Source organism: Misgurnus anguillicaudatus, chromosome 21, assembly GCF_027580225.2.
Source record: "Misgurnus anguillicaudatus chromosome 21, ASM2758022v2, whole genome shotgun sequence".
Classification (NCBI taxonomy): domain Eukaryota; kingdom Metazoa; phylum Chordata; class Actinopteri; order Cypriniformes; family Cobitidae; genus Misgurnus; species Misgurnus anguillicaudatus.
The window spans coordinates 57936498-57963680 of record NC_073357.2 but is presented as its reverse complement, the minus strand read 5'-3'; the positions used below and the strand labels follow the sequence as shown (position 1 = coordinate 57963680).

Genomic DNA, 27183 nt, shown 5'->3' with positions numbered 1-27183 from the left:
AATAGGACTATGTGTTATTTTTTTCGTTAAATATTGAAACAACTAGGGGACTTTTGTCCCGAATATGCAGTTTGTCAGAGGTCATTCAGTGTAACGGGATCAGGAAACCATTTTGAAATTAAATAAACAAACAATAGTCATCAAGCAGTCTGTGACATCATCAAAGGGGCCCCCTGAAGACCATGTGGTGATTCAGCAAGGTAAGTTTATTGCTCTTAAATATTTGATAATTTCACCTTTTCATAGTGTGGTATCTTGAGTTACAAAAACGACTGTCATTCAGTGAAATGCAAAAAAACACTTTTATTGTTAGATTTTTTGAAAAATAAGTAGATGTTGTGAATAATGAGGATAAAAATTTCTGGTCAAGTTCACTGTTTGATATAGGTATCTAGTTGTTAACTTCTAATATCAGCTTAAGTAAAAGTTTCGTCATTCAGGGTAATGTTTTGTCATTCGGTGTAATGCAAATTGTATGTTACACCACAGTGTCATCCATTACACTGAATGATAGTGTCACTGTTTAGATAACATTTTTAGCATTTTATTTCTATTTCAGATAAATGAGGGATGTTTAGCACAAAAAAATATATCAAACTTTATCAATATTAATGTTTTAATGTATTTTTGTCGTTTTGGTACTGATTTCTTTTAGATGCCCACAAACAAAAAGTTTCTAGGCACTGGCAGAAAGTTAATGCAGACCCAGTAGCTAGGGCAATGCATTTAGCAAGGAGACGAGAAAAGTATTGAGGAGTGCAATGTAAAAATAATAGGGCTGGGTTTAAAAAGATAGATTTCCCCATTTTAATCAATTCTAATTTTGAAGAAACTATAGTGATTTGTAAATCCCAATAATCAATCTTTCAGTCTATGCTGTTTTCAGATGATGTTAATCAATATCAAATTGATTTGAAATTGAATCAAACCGTGAAATTTGTGTCCAAGCCTAGCCCTACAGAATAATAGTTTACTGCTGTTTTTAGATAGAGACTCCACCCTACCTATACCACAAGTTAAAGGGATAGTTCACCCAAAAATGAAAATCCGGTCACCACTCACTCACTCTCATGCTGGTAAAAACCCGCATGATTTTTTTTTGTTCTGATAAACACAAAGGAAGATATTTTGAGTAATGTTTGTAACCAAACCGTCCGTGGACCCCATTTACTTCCATAGTATTATTTTTAGTATCATAGTATGGGGTCCACGAAAGGCTTGGCCACCAACATTTCTCAAAATATCCCCCTTCCATTTATGCGGGTTTGAAACAACACGAGAGTGAGTAAATGATGACAGAATTTTCATTTTTGGGTGAACTTTTCCTTTAAGAGAGGCCACTGAGGGGATTCTCCGCCCATAATACAAATCCTGATAACATGTCATTTATGTTGCCAAACAGAAAGTATTTTTTAATTAATAACACGTTTTATATAGATCTGTGTCAATAATTTTATGTCAATAATTACATGGAATCTGTATTTCAGCAACCAGAGAAGAAAGCAAGCTGCCTTGGCTGCAAATCCTGATCAGCTGTCAATCAGGAATTTATCAGATGCTGCAGCTGAGAAGAGGCGAAAGCAATGGCGGAAAAATCAAAGAAAACACAGGGCAGAAGCTAAATGTATAAGGGCAGTTCTGGATCTTATTATACAGTATTACCACCTGTTCAGTTAATTTTTACGAATATGATATGCATTATGGAATAAAAATGATTATTACTTTCAGCATCTACTTCTGTGATTTGATAAGGAATAAAATGATACAGAATAATATTCAAAACATTGCAATAATGGAAAAATGACACTATTTTTGTCAAAAATGTCATTCAGTGTAACAAACCATGGTCATTCGGTGTAACACATATATTTATGTAGAAATGAAACAATATACTTATTCTGAGCTGTACTTATTAAAATATGTATAATAATGTGTGATCCTTCAAAAATTTTATTTTATTTGAATTGATTTTCACTTCCTTACAAAAACTTCTTGCTGACAAATGGGTAAAACCTAATGGTTTAAAGGATATTGGCGAAGTATAATGCTTTAAAATGACAAATAGTTAGTATTTTGTGTCTGCACTGTGATCTATAAATAGAGTCTTGTAATGTGTCATCAAATAATAGTTTTTCTAAAAATGTCTGATAATATTTTTTGCATAAAAATATTGTTACACTGAATGACATTTTAGTTGGTGTCTTCTGTAAAATTCCAGTAAAAATGTATGGTAGTAATTATTTTTTGCTCAGCAAACATAAAGTTAAACAGGACATATTCTAATGTATGTGAAATAGACTAAATTTAAAGCTCTTTTACACTTTTATTTTTTTATGCTTTAAACCCCCTTTTCGTCTTTGACCCATATTCCTTTAAATTCATGTAAAGCTCATTAATAGATGTGAAGAAATAAAACATACAGACCTGAATGGCTTGATAAAGTGAAGTAAATCTCTTTGTTTATTGCCTTGTATAAATGTTGGCCCTAGTGGTCGAACAACGCTCAGTTCTTTACAATAAAGTATTACAATACTGTAATATTAATTAACATTGCTTCAATAAGATTTAATAATGTTTAAATATTTCGATGTTTAAAAATTAAGCGTATTTTTTATCGTTTATCTTGCATCCTAAATGCTACCTCAAACGAGAAGACGAGAGGCAGCGCAGCGAGCGCACATCTTATGACGTCACCACACATCAGGCTTCTCGTATCAAAATAAAAGTCTTTTAATTCAATTAGTCAAAATTCATGAAATGTAAGGAAATCAAAAGATCCAAAACATGAATGTATAAAATAAATATATTCAAGGTCAAATATCCCACATTTGTCAAACGATTACACTACAGAATCTACCGATGAATAAACTGCATACATAGATATAACTGTGCATCTTAATCACAATTATTGAAAACGTACATAGTGACATAAAGAATTTATACGCATTATCATCGAAATTTCAGCAACAACTTACCTGTTTTTTAGTTAAACAAAAAAAATTGTTTTTTGATGTTTAGTTTTATAAACTCTTAAATATGACAGAGCACCTAGTGTGTTCGGCTAAATTGCAATCAGTTAAGCAAAATTTACAGATTTAAATTAAATCACAATTTACCTTTATAATAAATAAAAAAGTAAAAAGGTGCAGACCATGTGTGCAAAATGGCTAAATGTGCAGGGGAACAAAACATAAGCAACAAATAGTTCAATCAGATAACCCTTATCTATAAATTACATAAAAACAAAGAAATTATTAAAATAATGAAAGTATAGCCAGAATTGCCAACTTTGTCTTTTTAACTGTAGAAACAAAGAGAAAACTGCTTCACAATGGTTTATTAATCTGGAAACCTCTTCCCATAGAAAAAAACCCTAGGAAAAAAGTTCTAGGAGGAAAAAACCCTTGGGATATATATATCGAGTTTCGTTGCAAAACGAGATAAATCCATTTTTTTACATTTTGTCAAAACATGTTTATTATTTTGTTATAATGTCATTATTTTGTTATATGGTGCTACTTAGCTGTATTTTTAAGTTATGAAGGTTTAAATCAAATATATATCCCATGGGTTTTTTTCCTCCCGGCTAAAAAAGTCCGGGGTTTTTTCTCCTAGGGGGTTTTTCAACCCAGGGAGTCGGCCTTCATTGATTTAACTTAGAACCCTTTTACGTTACATAAGTTATACGCTCGCTTATAATGTTGATTCATAGCCACAGCAAATTCTTCTGCTTAAGCTATCTGTATTATGTTATGCTACCTGCCGATTTTTCTGTGTTTTTCCCCGCTTCTATTAATGTAAAGCTGCTTTGAAACAACTACCAATTGTGAAAAGCGCTATATAAATTAAATTGAATTGTATATGTTAATATATTGGGAGAAAGCTGTTTTATGTGAAATCAGATAATGTGCCCCCCTATACAGCCAAAATGTAATGATGCTCATTTTACAACACATCTGTGACGTTTCGACTGTGAGATTGGTAGTCGAATCAGGCTTCTCTTATTGAAGCATTGAATGCAACCATTTTTATTATAAACAGTGATCAAATATTTAGGCATTCTAAATCATATAGAATTATGAGTTTGACAGTAAATATAAACAATTATATTAAAATTAAGAGGCCTTACTATATTTATACCTATATCATCACTATATACACTGAAAGGAAAAAAAATCCAATTTTCTTTACTTCTAAAACACAAAATAATTTAAAGTCTAATTCAACAAAAAAGTAAAAATGAAACAAATATTTTTTTTTGCAGTAAACAGTACATAAGTGATTAATTTTATACAATCTTGACATCAACTTAACTCCACATAAGGTTTTGGGGTGTTGTTCTAATAACAGGCGCTTGAGGACATCCGTGTAAGTACTGTCTTATAAGTATCAGATTTTGGAGATAATTTGTTTAGTCACTGTGTATTCATGTTGTGGTAGCATCGGGTGTTATATATAGTAATTCACAAGCTATATTAACTCTTATGTTCATTGGTAGAGAAAGCATCTTCTGGTTGGTTGATGTAGTGTTTGACCCGCCTCTCCTCTGGCGTGAGCTCAGCCTGTCCTCCTCACTTGTATGAATGCGTATGTGACTCTGAAGACCTCCTTTCTGTTGAAAACTCTTATCACAATGAGGGCACGAGAAAGGTTTTACTCCAGTGTGACCCCTTATGTGACGCTTTAAATCAGATTTTCTTAGGAAACTCTTATCACAATGAGGGCACGGGAAAGGTTTTACTCCAGTGTGAACTCCTGTGTGACTCTCTAGATCAGATTTTTCTCGAAAACTCCTATTACAATGAGGGCACGAGAAAGGTTTTACTCCAGTGTGAACCCGTATGTGTCGCTTTAAATCTGATTTTCTTTTGAAAATCTTATCACAATGAGGGCACAGGAAATGTTTTACTCCAGTCTGAACCTGTATGTGACTTTCTAGATCTGATTTTCCTAGGAAACTCTCATCACAATGAGGGCGCGAGAAAGGTTTTACTCTAGTGTGAACCCTTATGTGACGATTAAAATCTGATTTTCTTAAGAAACTCTTATCACAATGAGGGCATGGGAAAGATTTTACCCCAGAGTGAATTCGTATGTGACTCTCTAGATCTGATTTTCCTCGGAAACTCCTATCACAATGAGGGCAAGAGAAAGGTTTTACTCCAGTGTGAAGCCGTATGTGACGCTCAAGATCTGATTTTCCTCTGTAACTTTTATCACAATGAGGGCACAAGAACGGTTTTAATCCAGTGTGAACCCATATGTGACGCTTTAGATCTGATTTTCTTAGGAAACTCTTATCACACTGAGGGCAGGTGAACGGTCTCTCACCACTGTGAATCCTTATGTGAGAGTTAAGCTCACTTATTTGAATGAAAGTCTTCTCACACTGGCAGCATGCGTAAGGCCTCTCACCAGTGTGAACCCTTATGTGATACTTGAGGTTTCCTTTGTGTATGAAAGTCCTATCACAAAGATGGCAAGCTAAAGTTTTTTTGGCTTCAGCTCTTTCTTGAGTTGTTTTCTCATCAGTTTGTGAGGAGCTGAAAGAATTTTCTTCAGTTATAAAACTGTGGTGTTGATGTTCATCCTCCACTTCGTGTTCTTCACCTTCCTCCTTAATTTCCAGTTTAAAGTCTAAAATGAACACAGTAACATGTCAAAATATGATGTTAAAGTAATTTCAGAAGGTAAAAAGGTTTTTGTGTGGTACAGAGATATGCACTAGTTGTCAAACATACACAGTGGGTTGATTTTAACAGCATTAAAGAACACCAATTATCCAATTCACGATTTTACATTTCCTTTGGTGTGTAAGTATGTGTTAGTACATGTTAACGATATGCAAAAGGTACAAATCCCAATAATGTTTACTACAACAAACACACAGATTTTAGGCAACAGTTTACTTCCTGGGCCGGTTGACATGGACATGACAGTCATTATTATAATTCCACCTGCATATGACATATAGCCTATAGTCGATGTTTTCATATTTGGGTCAGTGACAAAACGGTTTGGAAATTCAAAAATCTTTTTAAAAAACTTGTTTTAAAAGCATGCTCGGGTTTATTTCAATACACATACTGCCCTACCAAGGCTAAGTGCAGTAACTACGCAAACACTGAAACCGAGAAAAATACCCTTAAAGTTTTTTACACCAGCCAGTCAAACATGTTACTGCAATTTTGGCACACACGTTTCTCTGAAATGGGACAAAATTTAAACAGGAGACTTTGTCACAAGACACAGCAGATCTCACAAAGCCTATTTCAACCATTAACTCAATTTTGACCAAATGCCTAGTTACTGCGCTTTGGCTTTGTAGTGCATAGTGTATTTATGTTAATTTATGCAATAAATAATAACATTTGCACCATTTTTAGTAAAGTTAAGACTGAATGGACCTTAAAATGTCAAATGGTGTAACCGCCAATTGTGCCAAAGAATGAGAAATATTAAATATTTTATCCACCTTGATGGCATATAAACATAATCATAAAAAACATGTTAAAATATCATTTTATTTGTTTTTTCTAAATGTAAATGTTAATGCGTTTTTGTAATATTTGTTGTGACATATGCTGAAAACAGCTCTGTTTCCTAAATAATCTTTGACAAATGATGTAAAAATGTATGTAAAAAACCATATTACCCTAAACTAGATGATTATATTTTATTCCACTTTTTTATGAATATATTTATATTTTAATTTCACGAGTTCACACTTACATATAATTTATAGAGTAATTTAGAATGCGTGTTTGGCATGCTGTCCGGGGGAGGGCTTCGAGCTCGGACTTGGCCCGAACCCAGAGTACCCCCCCCCCCTGTGTAAGTGGTTTTTAGAACTAGAAGTGTGGAGAAGGGGTGGTGGTGGGATGCTACAAACTGTCAATGGATCGAGGTAAGACTGCTGAGTCAATAGCTGTGTCCCAATTCAAGGGCTGCAACCTTATGAGCATTCGACCTTAAAAGGTGAGCACTCGGTCTTTCAAGGTGGAAGCCTCAGAAGTTCGCGAAGAGAACTGAAATGAGACGGTCTAACCTTCGGAGGACCCATAATTAGCGTCACCTGCTGCACGCGCCCACCTGCACGTTTCTGACTTATTGAAATAAATATGACATCAGAAAAATTATTAATTTATTTTAGAAATATGACACGTTGATGTATATTAAACTATTCAACAGTATACCAAATTAATCAACCATATAAATATACGCAACATAAAAAGAATATTATTAACACAAAACATAACTTATAAAACAGTGAGAAGAAAAAATGTTTTCTGATAAATACACTTTTATTTAATAAAGGTTTTAATTGTTTATTTTAGAATATCCACCCATTATATGCCGCCGTTGCAGACGCGCAATGACTCTTGGGATATCCTCGGCTGTTAAGGATCCATTCGTTCTATCCTTAACAGCGCGGAGAAATGAGGACGCATTTTGAGGCTTCATTCTAAGCATCCTTTGAAATGGGACGGCCTTACTGGCCTTAAGTCGCGCTGCTGTGACGCAATCGGTCTTAAAATACGTCCTTAGAAGGTCGCAGCCTTTGAATTGGGACACAGCTTATATGTACCCTCTCATGGTTAATTGCTGAGTGTTTCCACCTGTGTATAATGGCTGAGTGCTTCCACCTGTGTATAATGGCTGAGTGCTTCCACCTGTGTATAATGGCTGAGTGCTTCCACCTGTGATTAATTATCTGAACGTGCTCCTCCCGAACTTTGTTAATAAAACATCATTTAAAGCAATACAAGTTACACCAATTGACACAGACCGGTTACACCACATTGACATTTTTGCAATTATCCCCCAAATATTCTGTCCAAATGAAATAAAACCAAAAATTTTAGACTTAATCATCAAAAAAGAGAATGTAATCTGCAAATTTATTTTGAAATTTTAACCCTTTTTCATTTAATTGAACCATACGGACACAAAATAATTAACGTCACATCATTGACCCATTTAAAGAATTTACTACTGACTAAATCATGATTCAAACACAAGTTTTGTGCAGTGCAAATTGCATTTTGAGATTGATATATGTTAAAGGTGTAGCGGAGGATTTTCTTGAATTTTAGAAAAGAACCTTCTACACTTTTTTAAAAAATGCAATTGCGCAACACTCCTGATTGACAACTAGGAGGACCAATAGTCTTGATGATCCACCCGAAAAAAGAAAATCCTCCGCAATACCTTTAAAATATGTCAGTACCACGTGTTTGGAAATTAACGCAGCTCAAACATGCATTTTAGTCTAGCACTAGGATAAACCGCCTCTAACAATTTTTTACTGATTACAACAAGCTGCCAAGAGCTATCTGCATTTATGTTAAAACATTTACGTTTTAATTTTGTCCGAATAAACACAGCAGATGTGCATTTATTCAGGTATATTACTTTTAGGATGTACTTAAAAGTACTGTCATGTCTATAAATAATGACAAATACACTTTGATGCAGTAAACACAGATCAGATTCATCCGCACAGAGTAGCGGGGTGAAGCACAATATACACGTACAGGAAATTTCTCCGCAAATAACTCTAATTTTATGTTTCAGACAAAGATGACAATACAGAAGTCAAACCTACGGACTGCTGCATTAATAATAAATGAAGATTAGACACAAACCTGTTTGTTGTTGAGTATGTTGAGGTGTTATTGTGAATGATTCAGGATCAGTCTCTTCTTTAACACACTCCATCATTACAACAGTGGATCAGAATAGTAGAGTAGTTGAATGTGTTGTGACAGCAGCTGCTTGTATGACTTCTACACAGTATTTATAGATGAACTGGTGTGATAGTGATATCACTGAAAATGGTGTCATTTAAGATTGTTTCTTCAGCATCTACCTGTGAAAATGACCAAATTTATAATTTAACAATTCAATCAATACACCAAATGAGATATAAAGTCCGTGTCTTTCTAATTTTACAGGAAAATCAGCAAAGAAACATAAAAGCTGAAAATCTCTTGCACAAAAGTATTACAGTTTAAAAAACATGGTAAACTGGTGTTTAGTCACTGTGTATGTATATTTAGTCAATGTTGTGTTAGCAATAGCATTGGGTGTTATATATAGTAATTCACAAGCTATATTAACTCTTATGTTCATTGGTAGAGAAAGCACATCACATATGGTCTACATCACATATTCAGCACTTGTTCTGGTCATTATGGTTTTCACATTTTATTTCAAAGATCTGGTATGAAATATTTTCCAGATTATTTTTAAACCAACTGCAAGTTTTCTATTTGTGACCGTAAAAACTTTGACAATATAAATGCTAATTATTTGCATCTGGACAGTTTACATAAACATACAATGTCTGAAAATTATGATTTTTTTTTTTTAATTAAATACATTTGTAACTGTATGTACCATGTCTTTACAAGTTAGGACCCTGATCAATTTGACTAGCAACAACACTTATCTATCTTACTATGTTGGAAAAGATGAGCATGTATATTCCTTAAAATTCATGTAAAGCTCATTAACAGATGTGAAAAACTTACATAAATTACCTGAATGGCCTAAAATGTGGTGGAACAACTCTGAGTACTTTATAATAAAGTATTACTTAATTAACATTGCTTCAATAATATTGAATAATGTTTAAATATATATTGGTTTAAAAATTAAGCGTATTTTTAATCGTTTAATTTGCATCCTAAATGCTACCTTAACAGAGAATACGAGAGGCAGCGGAGGAAGCGCACCTCTTATGACGTCACCGCACAACAGGCTCCAAAAAGCAAAATAAAAGTCCCTTTATTCAATCTGTCAAAATTCGTAAAATGCAAGGTAATTAATGAACTACAAAGGATACAAAACATAAATGTATAGGTGAAATAAATATATTCAAGGTTAAATATCCCACATTTGTCAAACGATAACACTATAGAATCTACTGAATAACACGGCATCTTAAATTAGAATTATTTAAAAGTTTACATAATATATAAAAAGAAATTACATTGCATTGTATGTAAACTATTATCTTGTAGTCTAAATTGCAAGTAACATCACAAAGACAGTGAAATAAAGAATCTCTTAAAATCTTGCAAAACATCACATCTGTCTTTTTGATTGTTTGCTGAATTGCATCTGATAATGGAAACATCTAACACATGCAGTGATGGCTTATAAGTGAATATTGTTAAAAAGTTTCAGTTTCGGGAGAACAATTCCTTCATTTCAGTCACAAAAATGTTTTTGTTCTCTTCTTATCATATCCATGATTAACAAAATTTAGATTTTAGATCAGATAAAGACTGTTGTTATTTAACAAATTACCTCTAATGACTGAAAATCTAGTAGTTCTGCTACTTTAACATGAAATAAAAGAATAAATCCTAGAAAATTTACATTTTAATGCATTTGGATGTCACTTTTATTCAAAGCAAGTTACAATACATTAAAGCTATACATTTTATCAGAATGAGGATCAAACCCATGACCTTTTGCACTGTTAACACAAGTTGAGCTACATGAACAAATTTCAACACTTGATGTAACGCATTAAAAAAATATATTTTTAATTAAGTCAACCGTGAGGTTTATCTTCATTTCACATCATGTGCTTGGACCTGAAGACTTTTCTTCAGTATGAATCTTCTGGTGCTGTTCCAGCTCTTTGGGTCCCAAAAACAAATGTCCACACACAGAGCACTTCACACCCGCATGCCTCTTCTGGTGTGCTTTTACTTTTTTAAGCGATAGAAAACTCTTCCCACAAACAGAACACAAAAACGGCCTCTCATCTGAATGAGTCTTTAGGTGCTCTTTTAACAGAGCTGCCGAAACAAACTTCTTATCGCACTGATCGCAGCTAAACGGCCTTTCATTCGAGTGAAACTGCAGATGAAATTTGAGACTTTCTGCATGTGTGTAACTCTTATCACACAGATTGCATGAAAAAGGCTTCTCACCTGTATGCATTCGTATGTGAATCTGAAGACTTCCTTTTTGTGTGAAACTCTTATCACAATGAGGGCACGTGAAAGGTTTTTCTCCAGTGTGAACTCGTAAATGGCACTCTAGATTTGATTTTGTTCGGAAACTCTTATCACACTGAGGGCAGGTGAACGGCCTTTCACCAGTGTGAACTCTTATGTGAACCTTAAGCTGACTTTTTTGAACGAAAGTCTTCTCACAGTGGATGCATGCGTGAAGCCTCTCACCAGTGTGAATCCTTGTGTGATTCTTTAGTTGGTCTTTTTTTGATAAACTCGTATCACGAAGATTGCAAGCATAAAACTTTTTGGCTTCAGCTGTTTCTTGAGTTAAATTCTCATCAGTTTGTGAGGAGCTGGAAGAATTTTCTTCAGTTATGAAACTGTGGTCCTGATGCTCCTTCTTCATTTCATCATTTTCTTCTTCTTCCTTCTTTACTTTAATGAGGTCTAAAATTAACATATGTTGTAAAATAAATATTATGTTAAAATAATATCACTTCAGAACTAGATTTTAACAGCATTAATGTCATGAAGGTGTGCACCTTGTACTAGGAAAATACAAGTATCGGATCAAAACTCACAAGTAAATTAAATCTAAACTCTAGAGAAAAAAATATAATTGAAATAATCTAATTTAAATAGCATCAAATTAATAGATGACTGCTGGCGTAAGGCAAACATTACTGTCAAGTCCTGTAGAGCTATTAATACATACTCAAAACTTTATGATGCAAATGATCCCAAATACTTTTTTTAGCAAGTTCTTAACGATCCTGTGCTCAAAACGATCTCCTTACCTCTCCTGATTCACAACAGTAAACTTGTAATAATGTGTTATAATTTGTAGTGATGCACCGATGTATCGGCCGCCGATATTTTTCAGCCGATTTTTGATGAATTTGAAACCATCGGCATATTGGCAATAGCACGAGAAAGGCCGATACCGATTGTTTATTAATTAACTGCATAAAGAAATCCATTATATGTAAAAAATGAGTTAATGTTGTATATCAAATAAATGCTGAATAGCAAAAACCACCTTTGAAGGTTGTCATGCTGTCTTATTATATTTGTTTTAGCTTAATTTGTGCCTCTCTTATTATGTTAGTCAGTTCAATGTTAATTAGATCAAAAACATGTTCAGTAAAAATAATTTGATGCAGAAATAAACTAGCTAATAGACCAACTGTATAGTATTGTATACAAGTGTTTAATATTGGTATCCGCATCGGCCAGAAGTTGTCTGTTTCAATCGGCATCGGCCCAAACAAATCCTATCGGTGCATCCCTAATAATTTGTACATGTAGGTTTTTGCTGGAAAAAGTCTGAAAAGTCATTTATCTTTGCAAGATTACGTCATGTCCGTAAACAGAAAGAAGATGACCCGGCTAATTCATTGTGTCTATGTGCACCAGATAGGAATTGGGGAAGAGTCAGTATCTTGTTTATTCAACAACCGTTTTAACAAGACTTTGAATTTGTCAACTAGATGGAGGCATTTCATTTTAATCTAATTTTAATTTAATTTAAAGTTTAATTTGTAAGGTGGTTATCATCTCTGAAGGAAAACGTCATGTGAATATGTCAACTTATTACTTAGATCTGGAGACTCATCAGTTGTTAAAACACTGAAAGCTTAAAGGAATAGTCTACTCACCTGAAAAGTCCGCTCTCCTTCTCACTCTCATAATGGGAGAGGGAGGGTGTTACTGCGCCGAGTCGAAGTACTCCCATAAGTGCTATTACGCCATACAATATAGTACCTCTTTTAAATCCGCTTAGAAAAGCGCTACGTTTTATTTTATACCACCAAACTTGCTCGTATAACTACTCGTCTTAAATAGGAAAAACGTTGATGTGTTTGGTCACTTCTAACTTTATCTCTAAATGGTACCATTGAATGAATGGGGCTAAGCTAAATGCTATCAAAGCGTCGCAGCGCGCTCCAGCGCTTACGTGCACACACACAGATGACAGAGGGAAGTATCAACAATTCTTAGTTAAGGTAATAACATATTTTAATATTGAAAATGAGTAGACTATTCCTTTAAACTGCAAAGAGTCTCTGGTTAAAAAGAAGGCGGCCACAAAGCTCAAATACTGATACAGAGATGACTTTAACCACTAAACAGGTAAGGCATTTATGTTGAAACATTTACGTTTTAATTCAGTCAGAATAAACACAGCAGATATGATCATTTATTCAGGTATATTATTATAGGATGGACTTCTAACTGTCATGTGAATGTATAATGACAAATCTGCTCTTATGCCGTAATCACAGACATTCATCCACATATAGTAACTGGGGTGAAGCACAACTCATGTACAGAAATTTTTGTCCGTAAATAACATGTAATTTTATGTTTCAGACAGAGATGGCAATACGGAGGTCAAACCTACGGACTGCTGCTTTAATGATAAATGAAGATTAGACACAAACCTGTTTGTTGTTGAGTATGTTGAGGTGTTATTGTGAATGATTCAGGATCAGTCTCCTCTTTAACACACTCCATCATTACAACAGTGGATCAGAATAGTAGAGTAGTTGAATGTGTTGTGACAGCAGCTGCTTGTTTGACTTCTTCACAGTATTTATAGATGAACTGGTGTGATAGTGATATCACTGAAAATTGTGTCATTTAAGATTGTTTGTTCAGCATCTACCTGTGAAGATATACAAATGACCAACGTTATCATTTATTTACTAGTCTCTCTAGTTTGAAATTATGACCCTGATCAATTTTACCAGTGACAGCAATATCTATCTGCTATGTAGGAAAGGAGGAGCATGTATATTCCTAAAAATTCATTTAAAGCTCATCAACAGATTTGAAAAATATACATACCTGAATGGCTTGAAAAAGTGAAGTAAATCTCTTAATATTTAGTTGTTTAAAAAAATAAGCGGTATTTTGTACCGTTGAATTTGCATCCAAAATGCTACCTCAACCGAGAAGACGAAAGGCAGCGCAGTGAGCGCACCTCTTATGACGTCACCACACAACGGGCTCCGAGAAGCAAAATAAAAGTCTCTTTATTCAATCTGTCAAAATTGACAAGATACAAAACATTAATGTATAGATAAAATAAATATATTCAAGTTGAAATATCCCACATTTATCCCACAACGATTACAATATAGATTCTACCGATAAATAACACTGCACCTTAATTACAAATATTTTTTACATAACGTTAAAAAATAATTTACATTGGATTGCATTGTATGTAAACTATTATCTTGTAGTCTGATTTTCAAGTAATATCACAAAGACAGTGAAATAAAGAATATCTTAAAATATTGTAAAACATCACATCTGCCTTTTTGATTGTTTGCTGAATTAGATCTGATGTTAATGGAGACATGCAGTGCTGGCTTATAAGAGACTATTAACTAAATCATAGTTTTGGGTGGACGACAAAATTTTTAATTTAAGTATATGGATGGAAATAAAGACTGTGGTTACCATAATTTAACAAATTACCTGCAAATGAGTCCGCTAAACGCATCCTCCATCAAAAATGAGACAATGATAAGAAAGGGATATTTCACCCAAAAATGAAAATTCTGTAATCATTTACTCACACTCATGTTGTTCTAAAAAAGTATGAGTTTTTTTATTTTTATGAACACAAAAGATGATATTTTGATAAATAATGGCAAGCACTTAGCTAACTGCAACCACTAACTTCCATAGTAGGAAAAGTGATAAATGATAATGATGATATTTTGATAAATGATTGTAAGCACACAATTGATAGTACCCATTGAATTCCAATATATTTTTATTAAAGATTTGAAGTGTCAAAATCACATCTGAGCAATGCATGCAACTAGTTTCTCCATACAGAAGGCGTCTTGAATCTTTTATTACCAACAAAGGCTTTTGTACAAATTATTAAATACATTCAACAAGTGTGCTCAACACTTTTTCTGTGTCATTTTACATTATTACACACTAAAATTCAACTTAATGTTTGATTTCTTTCAATGTGTGGATTGCATGGGTAGTTGCCAACATCTGCTGAACATTTCATATCAGTAGCACCTTTATAAATGTGTTAAATAAAAAAATGGTAAAGTGTACAATACTTATTTTATCCGCTGTATAAACAACAATTATATAAAAGTTAAGAGGCCTTAGCCACTATACACACTGCAAGAAAATAAATCCCAGGGTAGTTTTAGAAAATTTCCTTCACTTTTCAAACACAACACCATTCAATAACTAAATCAAAATATACAAGTTAAAACGAAACAGAAAATGTATATGCAGTGAACAGTACTGGTTCCCAACCTTTTTCACTTCAAGGCCCCCTAGTTGCCCACAACAATATTTGAATATATTAAATTTTAACTAGAGCTTGAAATAACTAGACATATGTATATTCCCTACTAAAATGAGCAAATCTTAATTTTTGTTTGTTTTAGCTTATTTTAATGCTGGTTTTGTCCCATTTTTAATAATTTTAAGTCACCTTGAGGCCCCCTTGGAAATCTACTGGGACCCCCCTGTGGGTGCATGGGGTGTTATATATAGTAATTGACAAGCTACATTAACTTTCATGTTGTTGTACAGTGGTAAAGGAATGTTGTTGTTCAGAGGTAGAGGAAGGATCTTTCGGTTGGTCGATGTAGTGTTTGTCACACCTCTCCTTTTTCGTGTAATCCGCCTTTGCTTTTCACCTGTATGAATTCGTATGTGAGCCTGAAGGCCTCCTTTTTGTATAAAACTCTTGTCACACTGAGGGCACGTGAAAGGTTTTTCTCCAGTGTGAATTCGTATGTGATACTCTAGATGTAATTTTGTTTTGAAACTCTTATCACACTGAGGGCAGGTGAACGGCCTTACACCAGTGTGAACCGTTATGTGAAAATTAAGCTGTCTTTTCTCAATGAAAGTCTTCTCACAGTAGGAGCATGCGTAAGGTCTCTCACCAGTGTGAATCCTTACGTGATTCGTAAGCAGCCCTTTTTGTGAAAAACTTTTATCACAAAAATAGCAAGGAAAAGGTTTTTTGGCTTGAGCTCCTACTTGAGTTACATTCTCATCAGTTTGTGAGGAGCTGAAAGAATTTTCTTCAGTTATGAAACTGTGGTGTTGATGTTCATCCTCCACTTCATTATGTTCTTCACCTTCCTCCTTTATTTCCATGAGGTCTAAAATAAACAAATGTCAAAATATTATGTTAAAGCAATATGAAAGTGTATAAAGTTTTTTTGTGTGGTACAGAGCTATGCACTAGTAGTTAAACACACACTGGGTTAATTTTAACAGCATTCATGTACAGTAATTCAAGGGTGCACCTTGCACTAGGAAAATACAAGTATCGGATCGGAACTTAAATTAAATTGAATGACTTTGATCAGGGGGCACAAAAAATGTGATCGGCGCATCTCTAATTTAAATACCATAAAATTTAGTAGATGAGCGCCCTTCTAGTTAAACAAAAAAGAATGCTTAATGCTGGCTATCTTGCAAACATTACTGTAAGGTCCTGTAAAGCAATCAACACGTAAATGAAACATTATGGTCTTTAACTCTTTCCCCGCCCGCCATTGACGAGATATCTCGTCAATTAAGAGAAAACGCTTCCCCGCCAATGACGAGATTTTCCGTCTTTCCGCAATACCGCTATTATCCTTCTGCAACTTTTTAAACCCGGAAGTATTGCCCTATGGCAAGCTGCTGCATGTCCGTGTCTGTTTAAAAGATCGCTCTGAATGGGATCGCTATGAAAAGTCCGTCACAAACATGGAATTATCTCTGCTTTTTGCTCAAAATGTGGTGTTTTTGCAGAAACCTACCCATATTCAAAAGCTGATTACAAAAGAACTACTCAAGGTAGGATGAAACAGTTTTTTTTTTGTTTGAAAGCAGAGGGTCTGTTCTTTCATTTGGTATATTGTATGTTTATATATCTGAAGAAGAACATTTTCTGGAAGGCATTAAACTTTGGTGAAAATCATGAAAAACGCTGGCGCTGGCTGGCAACTTTTTAAAAAAATGCTGGCGGTGAAAGAGTTAATAGATATTAAAGCTGCGGTATGCAAGTTTCTTTTGGGTTAAAAATCATGCAAAATCAATTTTTGAGTAAGTTCATAAACATATTTTGTTCAAAAACGGATTCAAAGTAAGCTTATAATAATGTGTTATAATTTGAATGGTACTGGTAGTAAAAAATTTGAAAAAATCAGTCATTGTTGCCAGATTACATCATGTCTGTAAAAAAAAGGCTGGATTTACACTGCAAATCTTGATGCCCAATTCCGATTTGTTGCCTGTATCCAATTTTTTGGACGACCTGCTTACATCATATTTTAAAAGTGACTCGTATCCGATATCAGCATTTACACTAAACACTTGGCAAATATAGAGTTTAAAGGAATAGTCTACTCATTTTCAATATTAAAATATGTTATTACCTTAACTAAGAATTGTTGATACATCCCTCTATCATCTGTGTGCGTGCACGTAAGCGCTTGAGCGCGCTGCGACGCTTCGATAGCACTTTTGTGAGTACTTCGACTCGGCGCAGTAACACCCTCCCTCTCCCATTATGAGAGTGAGAAGGGGAGCGGACTTTTCAGGCGAGTCGAAGTACTCCCAAAAGTGCTATTACGCCATAAAATATAGTTCCTCTTTTAAATCCGCTTAGAAAAGCGCTACGTTTTATTTTGTACCACCAAACTTGCTCGTATAACTACTCGTCTTAAATAGGAAAAACGTTGATGTGTTTGGTCACTTCTAACTTTATCTCTAAATGGTAGCATTGAATGAATGGGGCTAAGCTAAATGCTATCGAAGCGTCGCAGCGCGCTCCAGCGCTTACGTGCACGCACACAGATGATAGAGGGATGTATCAACAATTCTTAGTTAAGGTAATAACATATTTTCATATTGAAAATGAGTAGACTATTCCTTTAAGGCCCTATTTACATTAGAGCGTTTGCGTTTTAAAACGGCATTTTAAAACTAATTACATGCTGGCAACGACAACAAACAATATTTTTCATACTATAAAAATGTGTTTGTGAAGGTCTTATTGTTCTAGCTCCCCCTACAATATATTAATATTATTAAGGTTAATGTTGATGTAATTTAACCAAACAGAAAGATCTTTATTATTTAAAAAGGAAGCATTCAAGTAAACAGTACTAAACAGTAACAAACTTGAAGCAGAAATCGAATTCAGCAAATGCAAACTTTCATCAAACAAATGTATCTTTAGCCTACATAAATGCTCTTTGCTTTAATGTAGCGAGTTCCTCTTCAACCACACTGTTATGTTTATAATAGTTCATTGTTTAGAGTTCATATTGATGATCTTGTAATCCATTTAAAAAATTTCTTACGAACTGACTGTATTGGTCAGGAAAAACACCAAATAACTTCTCTTCCCTTTACCTGTCGCTGTTCTCTGTGCTCTCTCATGACAAAAAAACGGGGCCGGCTAAAGTATTAAAACTTAATATGACGTTGATTTTTAAAAGTGTACGCCCAGGCCGCACACGTCCTCCACTAACGACATAAAAATTGCAAAAAGTGCAATGGGCAAAACAAGTAAACAAGTGATATACTCGATAATATGATTTTGTACATTGTTAAAACAACAACAACAACTATATTATTGCAAACGATACTGCATGTGCTGTTTTTGTGTCTGTACCTTTAAATGCAAATGAGCAGGGGGTCTCCAGTTAAAAAGGGGAACATGACAGAGCTCAAAAATTAATACAAAGATGACTTCTACCAGATTCATCCGCACAGAGTAGCGGGGTGAAGCACAACATACGTACAGGAAATTTCTCAGCAAATAACTGCAATTTTATGTTTCAAACAGAGATGGCGATATGGAGGGCAAACCTACACACTGCTGCTTTAATGATAATTGAAGATGAAACACAAACCTCTTTGTTGTTGAGTATGTTGAGGTGTTATTGTAAATGGTTCAGGATCAGTCTCATCTTTAACACACTCCATCATTACAACAGTGGATCAGAATAGTAGAGTAGTTGAATGTGTTGTGACAGCAGCTGCTTCTTTGACTTCTTCACAGTATTTATAGATGAACTGGTGTGATAGTGACCTCACTGAAGATTGTGTCATTTAAGATTGTTTCTTCAGCATCTACAGGAACAGACCTGTAAAGATAAACAAATGACCAAAGTTATCATTTAAAGTGACACTTTGTAGCTTTTCAACCTTCATAATATATTTTCAAGACCCTTGTGATGGAACATCAACTTAAAATAGGTTGAATGACATGTCTACCGTAGCCTGACGGGGTCTGTATCGCTTTTACTCTTACTTTTAAACTTGGGGTTTTGGGTAGTAACCCGAGCACAAAAAGAACTACAAAATTCGACTGCTTTGCGGCATATGTCACTTCCTCCACTTCCCCAAATTTCGGACGTGAGAGCGCAACTATTTATTTTCCTGATGTTTTTATGGCCGAAGCAGCAACTAAGAAAAAGAAACCCAAGGTTTTGTCAGAGGAGATAAAGGCTGCATCTTCCGGAGTTTGCATATATGTAGCAGACTTGCTTTTCACTTCACAGAATACAAGCCAAGAAAAACAGATCGGGATCTCTTCTCTTTAATTTTCTGCAAAATATGGAACACTACATGAAATAACAACCCTGATGAATACACAACATTAGTGGGGAGAGTAGTGAGAGAAAGCAATACACAAGCGTTTGTCTGTGTTGTGAATATTTGCAAGGCGTTTCTGTATTTGTATGTGCTGCGAGTATTTGCAACACGTTTCTGTATGTGTTTGTGTTGCGAGTATTTGCAACGCGTTTCTGTATTTGTTTGTGTTGCGAGTATTTGCAACGCGTTTCTGTATTTGTTTGTGTTGCGAGTATTTGCAAAGCATTTCTGTATTTGTTTGTGTTGCGAGTATTTGCAACACATTTCTGTATGTGTTTGTGTAGCGAGTATTTGCAACACGTTTCTGTATTTGTTTGTGTTGCGAGTATTTGCAACGCGTTTCTGTATTTGTTTGTGTTGCGACTATTTGCACAGTGTTTCTGTATTTGTATGTGCTGCGAGTATTTGCAACACGTTTCTGTATGTGTTTGTGTTGCAAGTATTTGCAACACGTTTCTGTATGTGTATGTGCTGCGAGTATTTGCAACACGTTTCTGTATGTGTTTGTGTTGTGAGTATTTGCAAGGCGTTTCTGTATTTGTATGTGCTGCGAGTATTTGCAACGCGTTTCTGTATTTCTATGTGTTGCGAGTATTTGCAACACGTTTCTGTATGTGTTTGTGTTGTGAGTATTTGCAAGGCGTTTCTGTATGTGTTTGTGTTGCGAGTATTTGCAACACGTTTCTGTATTTGTTTGTGTTGTGAGTATTTGCAAGGCGTTTCTGTATTTGTATGTGCTGGGAGTATTTGCAAAGTGTTTCTGTATTTCTATGTGTTGCGAGTATTTGCAACACGTCTGTATGTGTTTGTGTTGCGAGTATTTGCAACGCGTTTCTGTATTTGTTTGTGTTGCGACTATTTGCACAGTGTTTCTGTATTTGTATGTGCTGCGAGTATTTGCAAAGTGTTTCTGTATTTGCACATGTTGTGAGTATTTGCACATGTTGTGAGTATTTGCAATGCGTTTCTGTATTTGTTTGTTAGTATCTGCAGCGCATGTGTTGTCAAACTGATGAAGATGTTTTCTTGATTTGCTGGTGTTTTTTCTATTGGCATGCGTTTCCTTTCGTTGCAGTGCAGTGACCCCTGTCGGACACCGTAGTATTTCCTGTCATACAAGTTATCATCTTAATTTTACTAGTAACAGCAATGTCCATCTATGTTGGAAAGAGGAGCATGTATATTCCTTAAAATTCATTTAAAGCTCATCAATAGATCTGTAAAACATACATACCTGAATGTCTTGAAAAGGTGAAGTAAATCTCTTTGTTTATTAGTGGAACAACTCTCAGTACTTTACAATAAAGTATTACAATTCTGTCATCTTAATTAACATTGCTTCCATAATATTGAATTATGTTTAAATATTTAGTTGTTTAAAAAATAAGCGGTATTTTGTATCGTTGAATTTGCATCCAAAATGCTACCTCAACCGAGAAGACGAAAGGCAGCGCAGCGAGCGCACCTCTTATGACGTCACCACACAACGGGCTCCAAGAAGCAAAATAAAAGTCCCTTTATTTAATCTGTCAAAATTGACAAAGAACACAAATCATGAAAGTATGGGTAAAAAAATATATTCAAGGTCAAATATCCCACATATGACAAACAATTACACTATAGAAACTGCAGATGAATAAACAGCATCTTAATCACAATTATTTTTTAAGTTTACATAACGTTAAAAAAGAAATTACATTGTATGTAAACTCTGTCAAAAATTAGATGATATTGGGGGGGTTTCCCGGACAGGGATTAGACTAGTCCTAGACTAAAACATTTTTAAGAGCTGTTTAAACTGAAAACAAGTTGCACTGACATATCTTAAAATACATCAGGGCCCTTTGTTTTGCCTCAAAATGCACACAGGTAATGTTTTTAGTAAGTCATATTTGTTAAAACTAGTTATATTTCCTAATTAAACTAAGGCCTAGTCCTGGATTAAGCTAATCCCTGTCCGAGAAACCGCCCCATTAACTGAATGTTCTTGGAACATACTATATATGCTTTAGCTTCAAATCCACTTAATTCCAGCATCAGGCCATTCAGAAATCCTGGTTTGTTGATATAATCCATTAAGAGCCTTATAAAAAATGCAGGTTTTCTATCTGATAGTCTAATAGTACTGCTACTCCAACATGAAAAGCATTAATCCTGAATGAAAAAAAAAACATTTTAATGCATTTGATTGACACTTCTATCCAAAGTTAAAATAAATTAAAGCTATACATTTCATCAGAATGTGTGTTCTGGGATGGAACCCATGACCTTTTTGCACTGCTAATGCTTTAGTTGAGCTACAGGAAAAAATTTCAATAAAACACAATCACAAATTTCAACACTTGATGTAATGCATTAAAAATATTTTTGGAAGTAGTACTTCAAACGTGAGGTTTATCTGCATTTCACATCATGTGGTTGGACCTAAAGCCTGAAGTTGATCTTTGTTCATTCATGCAAGGTGACTCCTGTTAGCATTTTAAAACAATGCACGTTACATATTAAGTTTGCATATTTAGATAATTATTTATGTATTTTGGTATAATACAACAGGTTTTTAGTTAGCATTTTTTATAGCTAGATTTAAGCAGAGAATTGTTTTTTATGAACCCGTTGACAGGGCCCCCAGAAGTCTAGGATCGGCTCTGGCCTTAAGGCTTCTCACCATGGGGTATAACTTGACATTTGAGGTTGGGGGGCAGACTAGTCTATCATAGTATCACCAGAACATGTGATATGATTTTTCCTGCAAACTAGAAAATTAAAATGAATGGAAAACATATTCATTTACTACATTAAAATAACCTACATGTTAGATAAAAAATAAAACATGATGATATAACTGTAACACACAGTTAAAAGTAAAGAATAAGGACCATTATTTTTATTTTTATTAATAATATTACAGTTTGACAGTAATTACAGCAGATAAGCAAGTATGAAACACATCACCCTTTTTAGTAAATATTTTTCTAAAGGTGCTATTGACATGATATTTTTGCCAGATGCTGGTAACAACACATGCAATCCACTCATTCAAACCATAGATGTCCATAAATTAAGTTATGTGTAATCTTGCAAAATGACACAGGCAAAAGTATCGGACCCCTGAAGAAAAGAAGGTGCAAAAAGCCATGGAAAGCCAAAACCATATAAAAAAAGAAATCCTGCCCTTTGTCAATGCAAATCAACAGCTGGTTCAGTTCCAACTGATGGCCTTTAAGGTGTCATTCAAGAGGTAAATGATGGGTAAACACATTAGCTCGGGCAATCACCCGACTTGAATCCAGTTAAAAAAAATCAAAGGAAAGAACAAAAAATCAGAGCTCATAGAAAAGTCCCACAAAACCGTTAAGATTTGAAGACTGTGTGGGAGAATGAAAAAGGTCAAAACAACACCTGAGCAATGCATGCAACTAGTTTCTCCATACAGGAGGCATCATGAAGCTTTCATTACCAAAAAAGGCTTTTGTACAAAGTATTAAATACATTTCAATAAGCAGTGCTGGGGGTAACGCATTACAAGTAACGTGCATTATGTAATTAATGTTACTTTTCTGAAGTAACGAGTAAAGTAGCACATTACTTTATAAATTTACACTCATATTTGAGTTACTTTTCAGTTTAATTAATTCGATTAAAAAAAATAATGTACTGCATTAAACTGAGCATAGTCACGTAGGATTACGCCGCTATGCATGCGCGCCTGAGCGGTAACAGTTTGAGTTAGAAACTAAGATGGCCAGAGCTTGACATTTTTGTGATGGAAAATGCAATTTCTTAATGCAGAACTTTTGAGTCATAAAAAACACCTGCAAGGCCGGAAAGAGATACATTTTTAAAAGAGGAGCTACACTTTATTGCATAATAGCACTTTTGGGAGTACTTCGACTCGGCGCAATAACACCCTCCCTCTCCCATTATGAGAGTGAGAAGGGGAGCGGACTTTTCAGGCGAGTCGAAGTACTCCCAAAAGTGCTATTACGCCATAAAAATATAGTTCCTCTTTTAAATCCGCTTAGAAAAGCGCTACGTTTTATTTTGTACCACCAAACTTGCTCGTATAACTACGCGTCTTAAATAGGAAAAACGTTGATGTGTTTGGTCACTTCTAACTTTATCTCTAAATGGTACCATTGAATGAATGGGGCTAAGCTAAATGCTAACGAAGCGTTGCAGCGCGCTCCAGCGCTTACGTGCACGCACACAGATGATAGAGGGATGTATCAACAATTCTTAGTTAAGGTAATAACATATTTTAATATTGAAAATGAGTAGACTATTCCTTTAAGATTGTAATGCATTACTTTTAAAAGTAACTTTCTCCAACACTGTCATTAAGTGTGTTCAATACTTTTCCCAGAGTCAATTTACATTATTACACACTAAAATTAAACTTAATGGTTGTTAAGAAATATGGGGAAATTTGCAACTTTAGAAATATATTAACTGGAAAAAAAATGGGTGACGTTTTCAATACTTTTTTTACATGCTGTATAAACTACAACGTTAAAAGGCCTTAGCCACTATATACACTGCAAGAAAAAAAAACAAGGTGGTTTTAGAAAACTTCCTTCACTTTTGGAATTGATTTGAACTTTTAAAACAAAATGTAATAACTAAATCAAAATACAAGTTAAAACGAAACAGAAAATGTATATGCAGTGAACAGTACATTAGGTCATTAATTTCATACAATCTTGAGGTCAAAAAAATTCACCAAAGGTTTTTAGGTGGTTGAACACACCAGGCATTGTTCTAATAACAAGCGCTTGAGGTCACTTTGGTTGTTAAAATACAAACATTCATGTAAGTAAAGTCTTATAAGTTTCAGATAATTTATGGAATCACTGTGTATTCTTATTTGATGCATGGGGTGTTATATATAGTAATTGACAAGCTACATTAACTTTTACGTTATTGTTCATTGGTAGAGGAAGGATCTTTCGGTTGGTTGATGTAGTGTTTGTCCCGCCTCCCCTCCATTGTGAGCTCCTTTGCTTTTCACCTGTATGAATTCGCATGTGAGTTTGAAGACCTCCTTTTTGTATATAACTCTTATCACAATGAGGGCACGTGAAAGGTTTCTCTCCAGTGTGAACTCGTATGTGATACTTAAGCTGCATTTGTTGTCTAAAACTCTTGTCACACTGAGGGCACGTGAAAGGCTTTTCTCCAGTGTGAATTCGTATGTGTTGCTCTAGATGTAATTTTGTTTTGAAACTCTTATCACACTTAGGACAGGGAAACGGCCTTACACCAGTGTGAACCATTATGTGAGAATTAAGCTGTCTTTTCTGAATGAAAGTCTTCTCACAGTAGGAGCATGCGTAAGGTCTCTCACCAGTGTGAATCCTTATGTGATTTGTTAGCCGGCCTTTTTGTGAGAAACTCTTATCACAAAGATGGCAAGAAAAACGTTTTTTGGCTTCAGCTCTTTCTTGAGGTGATTTCTCATCAGTATTTGAAGAGCTAAAAGAATTTTCTTCCTTTATAAAACTGTGGTGTTGATGCTCATCCTTCACTTCATTGTGTTCTTCACCTTCCTCCTTGATGAGGTCTAAAATGAACAAATGTCAAAATATTATGTTAAAGTAATATGAAAGTGTATAAAGTTTTTTTGTGTGGTACAGAGCTATGCACTAGTTGTCAAACATACACACTGGGTTGATTTTAACAGCATTCATGTAATTCAAGGGTGCACTTTGCACTAAGTATCAGATCAGAAATTAAATTAAATTGAATGACTTTGATCAGGGGGCACAAAAAATGTGATCGGGACATCTCTATTTTAAATACCATAAAATTTAGTAGATGAGCGCCCTTGACAGTTAAAACAGAGGTATACAGATAAGTAAATTGTGTGAAAAATACCACGTTTTTAACATCTGATACATGAACACATGTTATATTGCGCACTGTAAACACAATCAAAGCTTCCAAAACACAGAAAGAATGGGACCTTTAAAGAAAAACACATTTTTTTTATTTTTTTTTTATCAGTATTGGAGCTGTCATGTTCCCCTTTTTAACTAGAGCCTCTTTAGAGTTTTGAGCTTTCACAGTTTTAAAGGAAAACACCACCGTTTTTCAATATTTTACTATGTTCTTACCTCAACTTAGACTAGGGCTGCAGCTATCGATTCTTTTTGTAATCGATTAATCTAGCACTGAATTGATCGATTAATCGATTAATCGGATAAAAATTTTGTGTGTGTTTTTAAACAACCAAAACAAATAATGCATAACAAAAATGACGTGACAGTAAAATGTTAAAGCATTTGGCTTTTATTTCTAAAAAAAAAACAGAGGTATTGACATTTGGCTCCAAATATAAGCCTATATATTTTACCCATTTAGTGTTTATAAGTGCCAGTGCCAACAATTAAGCACTTTAATTTATTAATATGCACAACAGGTTTTATGCTCTAATCTAGCCCTGACATCAAAGTAAATATCATGTTTATATACATTTCTACACCTGCAGCATTTACCATTAGGCTAACAAATAATATATCATTTCTGGGGTAAGCCTATTTGCTATGATAACAACCTGTGTTTGTGTGTGTGTGTGCACGCGTGCTGTGCGTGAGGAAGAGTGACACCCCAGTCAGACGTTCAGTTGCTTCATTGCATTTTGGTACGGCAGAAATATATTCATTCATTTTCAATAGAACGCTGCATTTGGTTTGCATCACTTGCATTATGGTGCATTTTAGGTTAAGAATCCATTCGAAAAATCACAACATCACGTCCCACTGTATACAGTGAATGCATGCAAGTGAAATTATTGTTGCGTGGCTACATAGAAGTTTAAGGATATGTGATGCATTGCGCGATCGGTCTGACTCGCGTGAGAGAGACGAGCGTGCATGCGTGTGTGTGAAGGGGTTCTTTTTTAATCTATACTCTCTTGCAATTGAACGTGAATACGTTTACTACTTAAAAACATCAAAGCTAAACATCATATCTAGTCAAACCGCATAACGACATCGCTATAGAGGGGTTGCAAGTTTACAAACATTGCAGGGTGCGCGCGCATCCGGGAGGCAGAAAGCCCGATTGGTGAGCTGATCCGCTACTGCAACAACCTTAATTATTGAAGCGTTCTTTATTGTTTTATATATAAATAAGACTTGATTTTAATTGGATCTGTTTTTCTGTCTTTATTTTTGCAGTGTTACTGTGATACATGTATGAATTATAATGTTATAATTATAATGCTAGTAACGTAATAGTCGCATCTACTGGTATGTTAACATCAGGCTCCCAGCACTGACTCTGTTGGTACTATTTTCCACGCAAAAATTCCTTGGCATTTTGATTACAGACACCGCTACTAGCATACAACACAATGCACGTCTCTTCTTTCTGCCTCTCGGTTGCGCGCGCAACCAGTTAGTGACGTCGCCGTGCAACCCGTCTATACAGTATGGGATTAAAATCAGCGAAAGCTACTTTACCTTGTTTCAGTGACGCTTGGTGAAACAGCAGTGGATGTTTTCCGTTCAGATGCTGAATGTAATTTAATGATAAGAGTGTA

General features: G+C 34.8%; 2 protein-coding genes across 6 annotated transcripts in view; both read right to left on the bottom strand.

Annotated features, from left to right (window-relative positions):
- The window catches only part of LOC129452160 (uncharacterized), a 28711-nt gene extending 14857 nt beyond the window's left edge, over positions 1-13854 (bottom strand). Inside the window, exons 1-4 of one of the 5 annotated variants that reach the window (XM_073859494.1) lie at positions 13424-13569; positions 9546-11426; positions 8649-8872; positions 3399-5637 (exon numbers count right to left, since the gene is read on the bottom strand). In XM_073859494.1, the coding sequence (XP_073715595.1) occupies positions 4427-5637; positions 8649-8724 (1287 nt within the window). In that variant the 5' untranslated portion in view covers positions 8725-8872; positions 9546-11426; positions 13424-13569 and the 3' untranslated portion in view covers positions 3399-4426. Of the gene's footprint in view, positions 1-2424; positions 2969-3398; positions 5638-8648; positions 8873-9545; positions 11427-13423; positions 13639-13829 lie in introns of those variants that run through there. The other 4 variants (XM_073859497.1, XM_073859495.1, XM_073859496.1 and 1 more) reach the window with 4 other exon arrangements.
- Positions 1-27183, bottom strand: part of LOC141349150 (uncharacterized) — a 99331-nt gene that overhangs the window by 62222 nt on the left and 9926 nt on the right. The gene's annotated exons all lie outside the window — the stretch shown is intronic.